General features: G+C 52.4%; 2 protein-coding genes across 5 annotated transcripts; one reads left to right on the top strand and one right to left on the bottom strand.

Annotated features, from left to right (window-relative positions):
- Positions 1–85: 85 nt before the first annotated feature.
- LOC115333966 (histidine--tRNA ligase, cytoplasmic-like) lies at positions 86–5,843 on the bottom strand. Of its 4 annotated transcripts, XM_029997557.2 has the most exons (12): positions 5,610–5,842; positions 5,391–5,510; positions 4,880–4,975; positions 4,000–4,125; positions 3,755–3,862; positions 3,480–3,578; positions 3,054–3,147; positions 2,771–2,898; positions 2,429–2,671; positions 1,491–1,607; positions 1,055–1,201; positions 86–805 (listed from the first exon to the last, which is right to left on the bottom strand). In XM_029997557.2, exons 1-12 carry the CDS (start codon positions 5,817–5,819, stop codon positions 749–751), a joined length of 1,545 nt encoding a protein of 514 aa, XP_029853417.1. In that variant the 5' UTR covers positions 5,820–5,842; the 3' UTR covers positions 86–748. The 4 variants fall into 4 exon arrangements, with proteins under 4 accessions (XP_029853417.1, XP_029853419.1, XP_029853418.1 ...); XM_029997559.2 differs by lacking the exon at positions 1,491–1,607 and having other exon boundaries at positions 5,610–5,843; XM_029997558.2 differs by lacking the exon at positions 4,880–4,975 and having other exon boundaries at positions 5,610–5,841.
- A 61-nt stretch (positions 5,844–5,904) lies between these two features.
- Positions 5,905–15,850, top strand: ZMAT2 (zinc finger matrin-type 2). Its single transcript, XM_029997565.2, has 6 exons — positions 5,905–6,016; positions 9,041–9,134; positions 9,646–9,769; positions 10,927–11,000; positions 13,325–13,470; positions 14,996–15,850. Exons 1-6 carry the CDS (start codon positions 5,999–6,001, stop codon positions 15,137–15,139), a joined length of 600 nt encoding a protein of 199 aa, XP_029853425.1. The 5' UTR covers positions 5,905–5,998; the 3' UTR covers positions 15,140–15,850.
- The last annotated feature ends 947 nt before the right edge of the window (positions 15,851–16,797 follow it).

The raw sequence follows: 16,797 nt of genomic DNA on the forward strand, positions 1-16,797 counted from the left end.
GCCGCCCCTCAGCCGGGAGGGGGGGCGACCGCGGGGAAAGGCGCCGGCGTCGCGGAGCTCCAATAAATGCCCGAGGGTGGGTGTCTGCGTTTCCTTTTGGTTTTTTAATCCGTGAAAATACACAGCTCCTTCACGCTCGCCCCAGCCGGAGCCTGCCCGCGCAGCTGCACCAGCCCCCCGTGGTGTCCCTCCCGAGGGGAGGCCCACGCTCCCCTCAGGCCGCCTGGCCCCACACCCGCCCGCAGAGCCTGGCTGCAGGCTGCGGATGGCCCTTGCAGTCCTCAGAGGGGTGGGGGTGGCCTTCCACTGCCACCCTCTCTCTACATCCTGAGCCTGCAGACGCCCAAAGCACCACAGATTTCCCCCCCCCCCCCCCGCAACTCCAGAGCTCAGCCTGATCCTGCTTGAGGTGCGCCACGTCCATCTTTGCCCGTGCCACCACCACAACCACTTACAGTGGATGGAAATGGCTGTACAGTTACAGGTACTGCAATATTAGGAACCCACAAGCTTGACCTGTCGTTCAGAGCAGTTAACCAGAAGGTTAACCTGGTGACTGCACCATCTGTAACTTAAAACGCGCTTGCTCCTTTCCAAGCAGATACCCCATGTTGACACTGCCTTAGCCCAGGCAGATAAGCCTCAGGCCAGTAGATGGTGACCAGACTTCAGTGGGAAGTGAATGGCTAAGGGTGCTGGAGGGTTCCAGTTGTACAGCAGTTCAGTCAAGCACCTCAGGCCAGAAGTCCTAGGGCTCCAGCCGCCTTCTGATCTCATCAACAAGCTTTTCTCGTGGGATATCAACCTACGAAGCAAACGGAAAGGAGGGAGGTAGCAGCACTGGAACTCTGAGCAGAGCACAGTTCGATCTGGCCCTAAGGACTTGCTGTGAATACCAACACAGTTTGTGACTGGTTTTCTGGAGCAGTCATTCGACAGATCTGTGCTACAGCTCCCCAAATGAACAACGTCACTGAAGGAAAACCCAGAGCCTTTCAGTAACCTCTAGATTTTGGAAGCACTTTTGAAACCTGGTGTAAAAAGGCATTCTCACCTCCTCTCTTGTTGCAACATCTCGTAGCTTGACAACTCCATCTGTCAGCTCTTGCTCTCCTATAATGGCAGCAAGGGGGATCCCCGTGTCCTCACAATACTGCAGCTGCTTCAGCAGTTTAGGGTCCTTCTTGTACAGCATCTCTGCCTAGGAGGGTGCGGAAAAGGTGAATCATTAATGCAGAATTTGCTCTGATGGATCTTGGAGCAAAACAGCCAGCACCAAAACCCCACAGAAAACTCTGCCTCATTATTCCTGCAGCAAGCGGTTGCCTTTAGTGCTCTCAGCTGTTCTCCTTCTCTGCCTGCTAGATCTCAGATAGGCCCAGATCTTGAAGAGACACACAACTAATGGAGTTGGTCTTGCTGTGCTACAGCTCCCTGCAGACTCTCCCTCCCTCACCCATACCAGTGCTGAGCCCAAGTCCTTACTTTACCTTGATCCCTGCGTCCCACAGCTCCGAGATGAGTTTCAGTCTCGCAGCGAGCAAGTGTTTCTGAGGTGTAGTCACCAGCACTTGTGTCTCAGTTGTTCGAACCTTCTCCCCAGAAGCCTGCAGGGACAAGGCACTGGTGGGAGTGACTGGCTCTGAGGGAATTTGCAGCTCACAACAGAAGCTCATCTCACCTCATCTTCAGACCTTAACTTAGCTCCCCAAAACAAGTGTACTTAAAAGCTAACCATCACCATTCAGTGAATGTTACTGAGCAAGGCTAACCTTCCAGAAGCAAAAAGAGTGCACAGATAAGACAACCTGGGCACATTTAATGAGTCCCCCAGAGAATCTGCATTGTGACACACTACTTAATGGTGTGCTGCTGTTCCCGTGGGACCTTGGCCTGCTTTCCTCCCTCCGTCCTGGATGGGACGTGGACAGCTTTCCAATGTCTCCTTTGATTCATCAGGTACAAACACATTGCCTCAGCCTCACTTGCTATGAATCACAAGCTCAGAACTAAACGCAGAGTGATGAACTTCCTCAAAGGCTTTCCCAGGGTGCTCTTCACAGTGTGAGTGCCACAGCTGTTACCAAACTCATCACTTCGCAATCCCCAGGACAGAAAACTTCACAGGCAAGAAACAAGAACAAAGTGACTGGGGCACAAAGTTCAGAGCCAGGACCGGAGCTCAGGGCCCGTCTCCAATGCTTCCTTGGCGTCTGCTACAAAATGCTGCTCTCAGCTGCCCACACCTGCATCCTGATGGGCTGCAGAACACGGCTGTCTTCTATGCATGGACATTTAGGCATGGGAGGAGCCACTCTCTTCCCCAAAATTCTTTCCCCTCGAACACTGTGGAGCTGTAGAGCTCTGTAATAAACCATAGCCAGCTTCCTAGAGCCCTCCCCCCTGCACCACCACCTGCAGTACCTACCTTCAGTCTCTGCTCTAGGATGGAGAAGATCCGCTCAATCCCAATGCTGACCCCCACACAAGGCACCTTCCGTCCCTTGGGATCAAACATCCCCACCAGCCCGTCATAGCGACCGCCTCCAGCCACGCTCCCAACACTGACTGGCTCCTCCACATGATCATTCTCCGGCTGCAGCAGGACAGCCTCAAAGATCACCCCCGTGTAATAGTCCAGACCCCGTGCCAGGCTCAGGTCGAAAGAGATCTGTAGGACACAAGGGAAGGCCCGTCACCGGGTGCACTTGGCGGCCCAGGCTGCCCGGGAACGAGGGCAGCACTTGCTCCTGCCTCCGCACCTCCTCACCTTCCCCGTGATGCCAAACAGGGTCAGGTACTCAAACAGCAGCTTCATGTCCCCCAGCCCCTCCTTGGCCAGCTTGTTCTGGGACAGCTTTGGGTCCTGGAGAAGCTGTTCGATCAGGTCCAGGCCACCTGTGGGAACGAGCCATTCCTCACGCCTGCCAGCGCAGCAGCACCCGCAACGATGGGCCCGGCCAGCCATGTATGTGCCCTGCACCCCTCCGTTGCTGGCCCTCCCTGCCTGGCCTGGAAGAACAAGAACAAGGGCTCGACCCCACAGTGCTCACCGTGAAGCTGGACATATTCCCCGATGTGATCCGCAGCCTCGGGAGAGAGCCCCTTCTCTCCTACCATCTCGCTCCTCACTTCTTCCCATGGCATCTGCAAGGGGAGAGAAGAACATCCGTTGCTGCAGGATGTTCTCATCACCCACTGTCTCCACCAGCCCATGTATTCGCAACGCATGTGGGAAGACAGCAGTCAGCAACGTCACTAGCGATCTGCATCTCTCTCACAGGAACTGTTAACAGAAACCACTGGAAATGCCAGGCTTTATTCTTAACCACACCCAAGAGCTTCCCAAATCCTTTACAAACACCAACGGCTTCGCTGCCATGAACCTCTTTGTGATGAGAGCAGCCATGACACTTGCCCAGCTTGAGGCACCCACTCCCCGAGACTTGAAGCGGTCTCCCCACCAGCACAATGCTTACCTTGTCCAGCTTGTCCACAGTAGAGCACGTAGTTATGAACTTGCTCTCTGGGATGCCGCAGACGGCAAATACGCCATTCAAAATCCGTCTGTCGTTGACCTGGGGGTGGGAGAGGCACGCTTAGCTCAGGGGAGATCCCCTGCCACCGTTTCTTCTTGCCCCAGAGGTGCAGGAAGCTGCAGGTGTTGGCGTTTCCTTGTGCCTTTTCACCAACGCCTCAATCCCACGGGAAGGGAAGGCGCAGAGGTATGAAAACCACATGGCTCTGATCTCACCTTAATGATAAAGTCCCCGAGCTGCAGGTCACTCAGGATCTCATGCACGATCTTCAGGCACTCAGCATCAGGAATCATTGGGTCGAACTGGCCAGCGATGTCAAAATCCTGGGGGCAGAAGCAGCAGCAGATACTCCTGGCACAGCTGAGATGCTTCAGCTCTGCCAGACATGCCACACGGCCCCGCAGCAGCTGAAGGCAATCCAGCTGGTAAAACCCGCGGCAGCAGCCGCCGCAACACTCACGCACTGGTAGAACTCCCTGTAGCGGCCCCTGGTCGTGGCCGGGTTGTCCCGCCTGTAGACCTTAGCAACGTGGTAGCGCTTCATGTTGGTGATCTTGTTCATCGCCAAATAGCGAGCGAAGGGCACCTGGAGGGCCGAGGAGTTAAGGGCAGGAACATGGAGATCCCCTGAGCTGCAGAAAAGTGCCCCGGCCCCCCATTTGCTTTGCTAGCTGCTCCCTGATCTCTAGGGAGATCATCAGCCCAGGCTGACGAGGAGTACGATGAACCACGCTGGGCTCCTTCAACACCGGGACAACTCCATCTCCTTCTTCCGAACCACGGTACGTCAATATCTCACAAACACAGACCTTTGCTAGGTCATTTCACCCTCTTATGGTGCAATCAGAGAGAATTCAACATATGGCCCAGACATATAGACATTAAAGTGGAGAGGTTTTTGGTGAGATGTGGAGGCCTGGGATGGACACCTGCTTTGTACCCACAGCAAACACCACTGCTCTTTCAGAACAACTACTGAGGCACTGGAAAGGTGGGATGGGCAGGACAGGAAAGCATGGAGGTGGGGACTGTAACTGGGAGGAGGTGAAACCAGTACGGTGGAGCATACTGGTGCACATCTACAGCCCATGGAAAAAAGAGCCGCTTTGCTGCGGTTCCTGGACTGGCTGTGGGGTGGTTTGAGGTGAGGTCATGCCAACAACAGCCAGACCAGCTGGGGCGTCCACTGCTGGGCAGGATGGGGGTTTCCCGTCACCCCGCTGGGACCCACGGGCAGGGCAGGGCAAGGGCAACCCGACAAGGCGGAGGTGGCAGCGACCTCGGTGTGCCACTGTCCCCTCCGTGTGTGCCGCAGGGCGGCAGGGGCGAGCGCAGGATACAGTCAGGTCGTAGCGCAGGGCCAGCAGCTCCCCTCCCTGGTCCTGCAGCTCGTAGATGAGCTTCGTGTCCTCCCCGTACTTCCCTGTTAGCGTCTCCTAGGGAGAAGCGAGGGGGCTGGCGGGGCGGCTCTGGGGCACAGGGCCCCCCCCCGGGACAGGGGACAGAGCAGGAAGCCCAGACCCCCCCTCTGAGCCCCACAAGTCGAGCCGGGGGGGGGGGGGGGGGGGCGCGGGAGTGGCATGACACACATCTCCCCTCGAGCCCCATCTGACCTGGGGTAGAAAGGGGGGGGCCCTGTCGTCCCCCCCTCAACGGGGACCCAAGAGGGATGGTCACGGCTGCCTCCCCCCCATGCCGCACACGGAGGGGGGGATCCCCCTCAGCCCCGGAGAAAGGGGGTGCTCCCCAGTCCCGCAGGAGGAGGGACTCCCGGGGGAGCTGAAGGGGGGGGTCCCACAGCCCCGGCGGGGGTCACCCCCCCACCAAGGGGACCCCCCGACGTCTCCTCACCCGCAGCTCCAGCACGGGGGTGTCGATGGCGGCCGCCCCGTGCCGCTTGAAACAGGTCACCACGGCGGCGAGGAGCCGGTCACGGAGCGCCACGTGGGCGGGGGGGTGGTCGCGGGTGCCCTAGCCCGGGACGGAGAGCGGCCGTTAGCGGCGAGGACCGGTCGAGGCGGGGGAACAACGCCCGGTAACCGCCGGCGCGGCCCCCGCTCCCCCCGTTACCTTGGGCGTCTTCAGAGCCGGGCTGCGCCCGCCGCCGGCTGAGCCTGCAGCCGCCCGCACCTGCCGGGCCAGGAGGCCGCGGTCACCGACCGGCCCCGGCGGCCGGGACCGGGAGAGGCTTACCCAGCCCCCAGAGGGGCACGGCAGCCCGAGGCGGGGGCCCGCGGGCAGCAGGCGCCCGGCGGCGGCGAGCGGACCCAGCCGCAGCATGGCCGGTCCCGGGGAACCCGGAAGCGGCCGAACTCCATGTGACCACCCGGCGCCGCTGCCTCGCGGCGCTCTAGGCCACAGCGGCTGGCACTCTTTGGTGCTCGGGCGGACTGCCTCGCTTTACGGCCCGGGCGCCACCGCGCGACAGTTTCCGTTCCCTCGTCGCTCGCACCCTCAACATGGCGTCGGGCAGCGGGGTAGGTGCTGCTGGCGGCGGCGGGGCCGAGCCCGTCGCTTTCTCTTTTCCTCGGTAGGCCCTGGGCCGTGCCGGGGGTAGGGCCGCGGCGGCTGGGGCTGCTCTGGAGGAGCAGGCGGCGAGAAGGGCCGCACCGCTCGGCCGGGCCGCCCTCGGGGCCTGCTGCCAGGCCGCGGGGTGAGGGACCCCTCCGGGGGGGACGTGGCGGGGCCGGGGATGCCCGGGTGAGCAGGGGCCCCCGGGGGAGGCCCCATCCCTGCTTTTCATACTGCTGTGCCCTCTGTGTGTGGGCGGTGGGAGATTTGGGGCCCTCCTGAGAGGCCCCGGTGCCTTCCGGGCTAGAAGGGGAGTGGACCCCACCCCGATCTTCCCTTCCTAGGGCCAGGCCACCACCGTGCGAGCCCCTGTTTCAGCCAGGCGGCGTGAGGAGATCCGAACTTGCCCCAGCCCCCCGGGGTGGGGGTGCCCACCCGCCTTCAGCCCCCCGGGGCGGACCAGCCCATCCCAGGGGCCTCCTGGGGCTGGGTGATGGTGCACGCAGGCAGCTCCCTCCTTCCGTTCCCCTTCTTGTCCTGCCTCGTTGCTTCTCAGCTCCTCTGGAAAAGGTTTGCTTGTTCAGCGTCTGTCTCTGACGCTGTCCTGCTGAAGTTGCTGCTTGCTGCCATCTGCCCTGCACGGTGAAACCGCCCTTTCCGTGACTGTCATTCTGGAATCTCTGATGGCTCCCGTGTAACTTGATTATTTTATTGGTGTTGCTCGGTTTGTGTAGTGTGGTAGTGAGGTCTTTCTGCCTTTGTGGATCCCACAAGATTTGGTGTTGGGAATGCTGAGATTGGATGAGTGAGGTGGATGCCATTGGTGTAGCCTGACTGGAGAGCCAGGCTGGTTTAAACACCACCAGTAACACCCCAGACAGCTGTCAGCACCGCAGGGACTGTGTTTTTCTGCTTTCTTGGCTGATCTTTCCTTCACTTGAAGCCACTTGTTGAGAAGTGAGCGGTGCTGAGAGGTCAAGAGCAGGATGTCTGCCCAGGACTGAGGTGGGGCCTGTGGTTTATTCTCAGTTGCTGGCAGTTGTGTTCCTGTTAGATTGAGCCAGACTTGAGCCTCCTGTGTTATTTTACAGGCTTTGATCCTGATACTGGCCAGATCGTTCAGTGTCCACCTCCAGAGGGAACAGGAGGCTGTGGGACACTTCTGGTTTTTAATCGTTGTTACTTATTTGGGAAATACTCTCTGTTGCCCAAAGTTCTTAGATAAAAATTTTAGGGCTTGCAGCCACCGTCGTCTCCACAAGACTAGTTAAGAAAAGTTCCTTTGGATAATGTCTAGCCAAGATCTTGTTACACAGTTGGGTTTAATTTCTTGCCCTGTGCCTCGATGAGGGAGATTGGTAAAAGCTGCGAAAGACTCTTTCCCTTTTATTACAACAGGAGAATGAAGCAGCAAGTAAATTGCCTCCTCCCTGGGCTCCCACCAGCTATGATTTGTGATAATGCGCTGGTATGCAGGAGAGTCTAGATTCTGGAAAATACCCCCAAACGTTAATTTATAGTCCGTGATATTTTCTTTTCTTTTGCTCAGGGTGGTTAATAAAACCTGTTATGACATGCTTAAAGTGCTTAAGAAGCTCTGGGAATAAATGAGAATTTTTCTACGCCTCCCTAAGGCATTTTCATTCCTATCAGTAGTTGTTCGTTCCATTTGAAGGATTGCCAGAGGAGAAAACGTTAAATGACTGTGCTGCTGCTATAGCTTCAAATGGGATTTATTTCCTTTGGATTGTGATTGGATTCTTGATTTGGCTGAACAGAGAAGGTGGTGGGGTGTGGGGGGGGTCCGTCTTTCCCGGAGGTGTTTTAAAATACATACATCCTTTTTTTAATATGAAACCAAGAGCCTCTTACTGCCATGCTGAGTGAAAGGCAGCTTTCTAACCAAACTAGAGTTACCTCTCTAGAAAAAAAAAAGTGACTGAGTTATAAGCCATGACGGTTACCAGGTGCAGGGGCCTTAACTGCACATGAAGCAGGCACTGCGAAGAGGCTGTCCTGGGTTGGTGAGAGTAGACTTGAATGGAAATGGGATTCTTGCCCAGTCAGTTCTACTCTCAGCGTTGGTGACTAGGTAAAAATCCCCCCTAAAAAGAGTAGGTTTTGTATTCTTCAGTGCTGGCTTCACCTGAATTCAGCTTCTCTTCCTGCAACTTATCCTGTCACTGCCAGTGTAGAGCACTCTGGGGAGCTGACAAAGGCCCAGTCTGCCTCAGAGGGGTTTTTTCCTTTCCCTGTGAAGCTGCAGGAGTGGGACATCTTACCCTGCATTTCGTACAGGTGCTTCCCTGGTGTCTCCACGCCCTGCCTTGACAGATGGGCGTTTCAGAGCTTTTTCTGGTTTGCTTGTATGCGTGTCTCACTTGAAAAACTCATACTGGTTCCTATGATTTCATAGCAAACTCAGCGCCTTGATTCCTGTAATGCATAGACATACTGCTGATCTCTTTGAGAGCAGGTATATGCAGCCTTCTGTACTCCTGCATTTTAACCAAACTCTTTATAGCTCATGTTGTGTTTCACGGCTTCCTCATCTGATCTTTGCAACTTGGGTTTAATTGACTTTTGGAAGAAATATGTGTAATCTGCTAACGCCTGTGCTGTGTTTGTCAGGTGGCACTTCTGCGGTCTTAGATCAATGGGTTTAAATCCTGTTTGTGTCTGTTTTTCAAAGCGAAAGCCTGGGTGATCATCTCAGGAGCTATTAAGATAAACTCATTACTTTTCTCTCTGTTTTGAAATCCTTCTAGAAGAAGTAGATATAGGCATGCTGAGTGTTATTCTCTTAAGCTATATCCTTAATTCCTAGATATGTGTTTCATACAGGGCATGGGGATATAACGTAGTGCCCCTAATTTACTACTGTGGCCTCACAGGCCAAGTGATTCCACTTCTTTCCCCAGTCTCCCCTCAGAGCTAGTCAAATATATAGCTAGTATAATAAATGTTAATACGCTTTGTTTCCTTCTCAGACTAAGAACTTGGACTTCCGCCGAAAGTGGGACAAAGATGAATATGAGAAACTTGCAGAGAAGCGGCTCACAGAAGAGAGAGAAAAGAAAGATGGTGCGTAGTGTACTGACTCCAGGCAAGCTTTGCTCATTTGGCAGTGAGTCACCCAAACCCTTTGAGTTTAAGAGGGAGAGAGCAGCTAGAAGTGAAATCCTGGAGGGAAATAGCAGCAATTCAAGGCTGGCTTGCTCCGATCCCTTTTCCTGTGCTTCCCACCGAATATATTTTTTTGACAAAAGTAATTACTGAGAACCTTTGCCTCTGCCTGCCTGTTCTTTGGGGAGGGAGAGGAACAATCAGCCCTTGGACACAAGGAGATCTCAGAGTATGACCCAAGTCAGAGCTGGAGGTACCTCACAGATCTACCTGGTTCTAATAGGAACCGGAAATAGTGAGGACGAAATTATATCCTTTACTGATTTTTAAAAAAAAGGTGCAATTTCTGCATGAATCAGGTAGTTCCCAGGTTCCTGGCAGGCCCCTCTTCATCACGGGCAATGTGAAATCCAGCATGTTGAGCTTGAGCTTTTCTGATAAACACTTTGTTTTTTTGCGTATGTTCCAGGCAAACCAGCTCAGCCTGTCAAAAGGGAACTTCTGCGGCACCGAGACTACAAAGTGGACCTGGAATCAAAGCTGGGGAAAACCATCGTCATCACCAAAACTACCCCTCAGTCAGAGATGGGAGGGTAGGTCATGGTCTTTTTGTTTGGAGTCTCAGAGTTGTGCTGGTGAGACCAGGGGCTGTGATATGGCAGCGAGCCCTTACGGTGCACCAGGTGGTGATTTCCTCCTGTGTTTTGAGCCTGGTGCAATGGTGCTGCACAGTATTACACTGAAACTGGCTCTTCTGGGGTAACGCATGAAAGAGATGCAGCAGGCTGAGCCCCTTCCGACACTGTTACTTGGTATCAGTGTTGCTTTCCCCACCTGTAGAAACAACTGAGGCAGATCTCTGCTGCCCACTTGGGTTTTGTTAGCCAGGAGGCCTGCTTGCAGTGAGACCCTATTTGCTGTTGATTTGAGTTTCTAATTTGGATATCTGCGCACTGGGAATGGGAGAAACATTCAAATACCTGTCCTTAGGAATGGTATTTGGCCACTGCTTGTGTGGATCATGTTTGGCCAAAGGCTGAAAGATCCTTAGCTCATCCTAAGCTGTTGAGAGGTTGAAAAGAATACATTAAGTTTGTGCCATCGTAAGAGTAAGCCTGTTAGTGTCTCACTGTTGTAGCCTAATAGCCAGCAGTGCCAGTGAGATGTGCAGCACTGAACAGCATCCAGGAATGGAAGTGCAGGCTCTGGCTGGGTTTTTGCAACAGCTCTTAAGATGGGCAGAAAGCACTGCTGTATAAAGCAGGGAGTTGCTGCTGTGAGGTGATGGGGATGGGAGGACTTATCTTGCAGCCAGGTCAGAGCCTTCAGCAGACTGCAGTCCAGAAGCCTGAGCTGCGTGGCCAGTCCTGCCTTGGAGGAGGGCAGCCAAGTCCTGTGGTGTCACAGAGTCCATCCCAGCCTGTTGTGGCTGGAAGGGGAAGATGCTGTGACTGACATATTACGGATCAGCTCATAATTTGGTTTCTGTCATCTGGCAGAGTGGCATCAGCATAAGGGTTGGTACCTCCAGTGTTAACCGGGGCAGCTCTGTCAGTCTGGGGTATGCCCTTGCACATTTCTTTTCACTGGGGCTCTCTGTAATGGAAGTAGCTTGCCTCTTGCACTGGAGAAAGGACCCGTATCCCAAGTGACACACAGATTTCACACTGTAGATTATCTCAAATAGTTGTCCTGTGAGATGAGAGTTGTCTCATGCTTTGTAGTTAATTTTTTCTCTCTCTCCTGCCAGATATTACTGTAACGTATGCGACTGCGTGGTGAAAGACTCCATTAACTTCTTGGATCACATCAATGGCAAAAAACGTAAGGATAACTTTTCTGCCTTGTTGGAGTGTTGGTTGAGTTGGAGGGCTGCTGCAAGGCTCTGGGCTGTTCCCTTCGTGCATCCCTTCATGCCTGAGGGCTGAACGCTTACACATGGATAAAAGTGTGCTTTGGAGATCAGGATGGAGGTAGTGTTTGGTCATGAGAGTTGTGGAGGTGCTGTCTTTATCTCCTGGCACCTTCCAGGCTGCTGGACCATTTTCATGGAAAAAGCCCAGTAGAAATAGTGGTTGTTTTACTCAGGTTAGAGTATGTATTTTCTCCACTCACAGTGTCTGCACTGTGAGAAGCCTAGGCTTAGCAAATCCTGATGTCTGCTCTGAAAATCTGGAGAGAGGCTTTTTTACAGCACTGAAACTTTAAAGATATTCTTAGATAAGTAAAAGGTATGGGACTAGCCCATTTTTGGATCGGAAGCTTCTCTTTGTAGAAGTTGAGTGTGAAGCTCAAAACTAGCTGGTCCCTGAGCTCCAGGGTACGGATCAGAGTTTAGAAGGGTGGAGGCTGTGGTTTGCTGAGGAGGAGCAGAGGCAGGAGTGGGGCAGTTTGACCCCAGAGTTGGGTCAGCAGTGTGCTGGTGTTATTGTCCTGTACCTATCTCTAGTTCTTCTCTCCATTGCTGTAATGATGCAGTTAACTTAGGCCAAGATGAAGACAAGAGAAAAGAATTCCCAGTTTATCAGTCTGTTCCCTTACTGTGTTTAACTTGAAAAAGAGGACTGTACCCTCATTGAACTGACTCTCATTTCATTACTGTGGGCATTGCTTGTCCTTAACATCTTCAGAGAGTGGGGAAAGTGGAGAAAGTAGAGGAGTAGCAGGACACACTGACACACTCTTGCCCTGTTGTTCTGCTTCTGAAGGTGATTTTGGCTCTCTGTGGAAGTCAACAAATGGCCCCTTTACAAAAAGGCAGTGGTGAATGCAATCCAGACCTGCACACTTGGCTGCTTGAACCTTTGAGAAATGGGGAGTTCAGAAGAGGACCTGAGGGCCAGTTTTCTGTAGCTAGGAGAAGAAAACCCAACGCGTTAAAGCCCTCTGCTTTTATGTGAATGGGAGGAGGACACTGAATTACCATGTTTGGCATGTTGGAAGATTAGCAATAAGCCCATATGAGAGAATCTGGAATCAAAAATCCTGGCATGACTTTGTGTGTGGGCCTGAGATGAAGGGTTGAGCTGGGATTGGAAAGTGGCTGATGCATAGCTCTTTGCTACAATATGCTTTACAGAGTAAGTTTGGGAGCTTTTGATCTGGTCCATAAACCTGGCTGAAACCTGCTTGTTCTTGGCAGCCCTTTTACTAGTTCCTGGTGTGTAGTTTGAGCTTCCAAGTGCTGCTGCGTCCCTGGGACAAACCTGTGCACAGCTGCTGGGGTCAACAGGCTGTTTGAATCCACCAGGCAATGCAGGTTGGAGGCATTGCCAGGGGCAGCCCCTTCAACCTAAGCTCACTCATGAGCAGAAACTTGGGAAACTGCTCTAAACAACCACTGAATCAGAGGCCTGGCTTAATATTTCATGTCTCTGCTTTAGCTAGAAATGTCCTATGCAAGCATGAACTCTTAGTGAGAGCTACTGATGTCTTGTTTAGCTTCTCCTGCAGCTGAGAGATGCCAGCTTGCTAGTTTTATTCTGGCCCCTTTTTTAACACTCCAACCTTTTTTTCCCACTGGTCCAAGATTAAATTTCCTGAAGTGTCAGAACACCAAGGTGATGGGTAGCATCCTAACAGGGAACCTTAAAAGAATAGACCGCGTCCTCCTTCTTGTTACAAGTAATGTATGGATTGTTTGTAGTCACTGGCTGGTTTATGTCATGGTGTCTCCCTAAAGCCCATCCCCTCTGACATAAGAAATCCCAGTCTTTTTAGGAATATGGGACCAGATGAGGACAGAAAGTGCGTTCCTCTCTGCGGGAGGAGGCACTGCTGTGTCACACTCCCCAAGCTGTTTCTGGGTTACCTGGCATGTCTGTGGTGAGACGTGGTGTGGAGAGGAGTGCCTGAAGGCTGGGCTGTACCAGGCTCTGCTGCTCAGGAACACAGGGGATAGCGCTGCTCCCTGTGCTTTGAGTGGTGGGTGGCCTGCGAGTCAGGTTGGAGCACTGAGCCTTGAGGGCGTATGGCCTTGTGCATGAGTGTAGTCTGGCCCTGGAAGCTGCTTTGAGGGGACGGATGACAGGTAGGAAGAGGCTGCTGTGCTGAGATATTTAAATTGGGATTGGGGATGGGGACTATGTGCAGACTGTCAAAGGCTACGAGTATTGCTGAACATGGCTGATTCCACTCCTGTTTTCTAGACCAGAGAAATCTGGGCATGTCCATGCGGGTGGAGCGCTCCACACTGGACCAGGTGAAGAAACGCTTTGAGGTGAACAAGAAGAAGATGGAGGAGAAGCAAAAGGACTATGACTTTGAGGAGAGGATGAAGGAACTCCGCGAGGAGGTGAGTCTGGGCAACAGCTGGTGAAGCAAAGGCCCCCGGAAACATGTTTTTGTGAGGAAGTCAACCCTGGTTCCTAATCTTGTTCAACAGAAGCCTTGTTCTTGGTAGCATGGGCTTCTCGTCTGCTGCTATGAGTGGGTTTTTTTCTTTGCTGTTTGCTTTTTAAAAAGTTTTCTGCTGCTGTCCCTTTTCCCCTCTTCCTGTGTGAGGATAACTTCTGATGCTTCAGGTTTCCATTGAGAGCAGCGCAAGCCTGACAATGCACCCATTTTTTGTCTCCCATGAGTTGTGTTTGAACTTGTGTGCTCTGATAAGCAGATCTGTGTCTTTGTCCCTTATCTTCCATGGTTCTCAGGATTGCTGGGATCCTTCTCCATGTGGCATAGTTATTTCTATGTGGCCTCCCTGAGTGTGGAAGGGCTTTGTGAGCGGTGTGCTGTGGTGTGAGATGTGTGTGGAGGCAGTGAAAGACGGTAGATTCCTCTCAAACCTGGGCTTAGGTGTCAGCTCCCTGACACCGAGATTGAGTTTATTTGAAAACCTGTCAAGGTTCTGACAGTCGAGGAGCTTCTATGGATGCTTCTCCTCCGTCAGCAGTCACATAACAACCAAATGTTAAAAATTGCTGCCCGTTTAAGTCTCCCTGCCCAAGTCCTGAGCTTTGCTTCACCATAGGGGTGCTCTGTTGGGGTGCACACAGAGCAGCCCTGTGCTCTGCTCTCGAGCAGACTTTGGTGCTGCTGAGCCTGAGCTGTTTGGGGGAGGTAGGAGACAGGTGCCCCAGCAGTGCAGGGAGTGCTGTGGGTTGAAAAGCTACTGCCAGTCAATGTATGGCAACAAAGAAATCAGCAGCAACTTCTGGTGTAGCTTTCTCCAGGGCACGGCTGTCTTCAGTAGCTGCAGCACGGCGGACGGTGATGGGAATGGCAGGAGCAGTTGCTAAGTTGGGAGCTGAAGCCATGCTTCTATGTCGCCCGGTACAAGCCTGGCACTGTTCCAGGGCTTGTGATCCTTGCAGAGCAAAACACTTTGATTAGAGCAGTGCAAACTCTTTGATGCCAAAACCCCCCAAAGCTGCTCAGAGCTTCAGCTTCTGTTCCAGTGAGCAGCTGTCACTCTGCCAGGCTGAAAGCCAACAGGCAGCAACATTTGGCATCACAGTCACAGGAATGGGGCATTGTACGAAGGAAAGGCCTCCTGCTTTAAAAACAGCTCCTTCTTGCCTCAGTCTTCTAGATGAAATTTCGACGTTTATTCAGAACAGAGAGTATCAGAACGCTTCTTTTTGGCTACATCTTGTGTGTGTGACTCTGCTGTTGGGGTGGTAGGTGGGGTGGTCTGGAAACAGTGGGAAACTTCCTCCTGGGAGACTGCAGGCCAGGATTTTTGCCGGCTTTTTTATCTTCTCAGACCCAACTTGGGTGCTGTTGGTAGGACTTGGGTTAACTGTGCAGTGCTTGGTGTCTCAAAAGCTTACTCAGCTCAGGAGGTTCAAATTACTTTGCTGTTCTGTTCCTTGCTGCAGGAGGAGAAGGCCAAAGCCTACAAGAAGGAGAAGCAGAGAGAGAAGAAAAGGCGGGCAGAAGAAGATTTGACATTTGAAGAGGATGATGAAATGGCAGCTGTGATGGGTTTCTCTGGTTTCGGCTCAACCAAAAAGAATCACTGAGCAGCTCTGGACTCTCCTCTTTCTTGAAACAGATTGTTTTTACCCAGGGGACTCTGGATAACTCTTAAAAGACTTGATTGAGGACTTGTATGTAAATCTCCCAGTAGAAGTTGGCTGGAGGAGTCAAAAAGCGATTCCATGCTCTACCTGTGCTGCAGAACAAGCTCCGCCTGTCATTAGCTTCCCATCTCCTTCTGTGTCCTAGATCTGGCTGCTCATCACTGCTCTATGGCCTTGTGTGTGCAGGAAAGTGTTCTGCTGGGTACGTTTTTGTGTCAATAAAGTGCAACAGTTCTGTACAGATGGCCTGGTTCAGGATTAATCTAGTTGTCAACCAGGCATCGTTGTTCTGGGCCCTAGTTGTTTTAATTGTCAACCGGGCTGTGTGTTTGAAATGCAGGGAGTGATTCAGTTTCTTTTTGGACCATGTAACTGAAGGAAATGTGTTGCGGCAAGCGGTGTTGAGTGCTACAACGTGCATCTTTATGGCTTGTGCTGAGCAGAGCTGGTGGCTGCATGGAGTCTGGGTTGCCGACACTTCCTGTGTATTTTATCTGCAAGGGATACTTCCCTGCTTTTCTTTGTGTTTCATCCCATAACTTTGGTATCTTTAAGGCAGGGGAGAAATTCCTCCCCACAACTGATCTAGGATAGAGCGAATGAAAGAAAGGTGTGTGCAATTTGCCAGAAATAAATGGATTGTTTTAATGAGTCCTTTGGTGGGAGTTTGATTCCTTCTTTGTTTCGAGAGCTTCTGCCTCCCACTGAGAAGAGCTGCTGATATCTCCCAAGCTGCGCAGAGCTGGTGGTGGCTTTCTGGGGACCTCAACAGAGGCCAAGGCAAGGCTTGTGCCCTCCTCTCTCGTGGCTCAGCTGCCCTATGCAGGCAATTGCCATCATTATTGGCTTTTTAAAGTAATTCTGGAGATGGGTGTAAGAACACGAGAGGGGAAAGGGAAGACAGGACCGGGGACCTGCATTTCCATCAGGCAATGCAAGAGCAGGCTGGGTTGCGTTCCAGAATTTACCAGCCTTAGTATATTAAGGGCCATTTTTTTCCTCTCTACTGGCTATCAGTGTCTTTTCACCTCTGCCCTCCCCTAAATCCACTTCATTTCTGCTTTTATTTACTTCAGTCAAACCTTGTGTGACTCATTTCCATCTACAGTTAGGATTTATATTTTGCGTGGCTAGGCTTTTGTAGCTCTGTCTCACTCTCCTCTCTCTTTTTATGTATATTGATGAAATCCTTGCTCTTGCCCTTCTCTGTACTTGTATGAAATTTCCAACCCGAGGAAGGCTGCAGTGTGGTTAGCCTGCTCTTTCTAATACGTCTAGAACAAATCCTGTAATGTTGTGCTGCTGTTTTAATTCCTTAATCTTAGACTGCTGACAGCTTCATTGCCTCAGGTCTTTCCGCTTCAATTCAGATTATAATCCCCGTTGAAGATGCTATTGAAATGATATATAGCCAGTCAGATACAACTGTCCTTGGAGGTTTGACCCTTTTAACTTGGCAATCCTTTGACTTCGGCAAACGCTCTCTGAGCACACAAGCTGGAAGGGCGACTTTCATTCCAGCCACGTACCTAGCGCTGTTCAGACTGCAGCACGTGGCTCCGGCCGAATGGGAGAGAGGAGATGCTTGTGCCTTTGTG

Source organism: Aquila chrysaetos, chromosome 22 (assembly GCF_900496995.4).
Source record: "Aquila chrysaetos chrysaetos chromosome 22, bAquChr1.4, whole genome shotgun sequence".
In the NCBI taxonomy this organism is placed as follows: Eukaryota; Metazoa; Chordata; class Aves; order Accipitriformes; family Accipitridae; genus Aquila; species Aquila chrysaetos.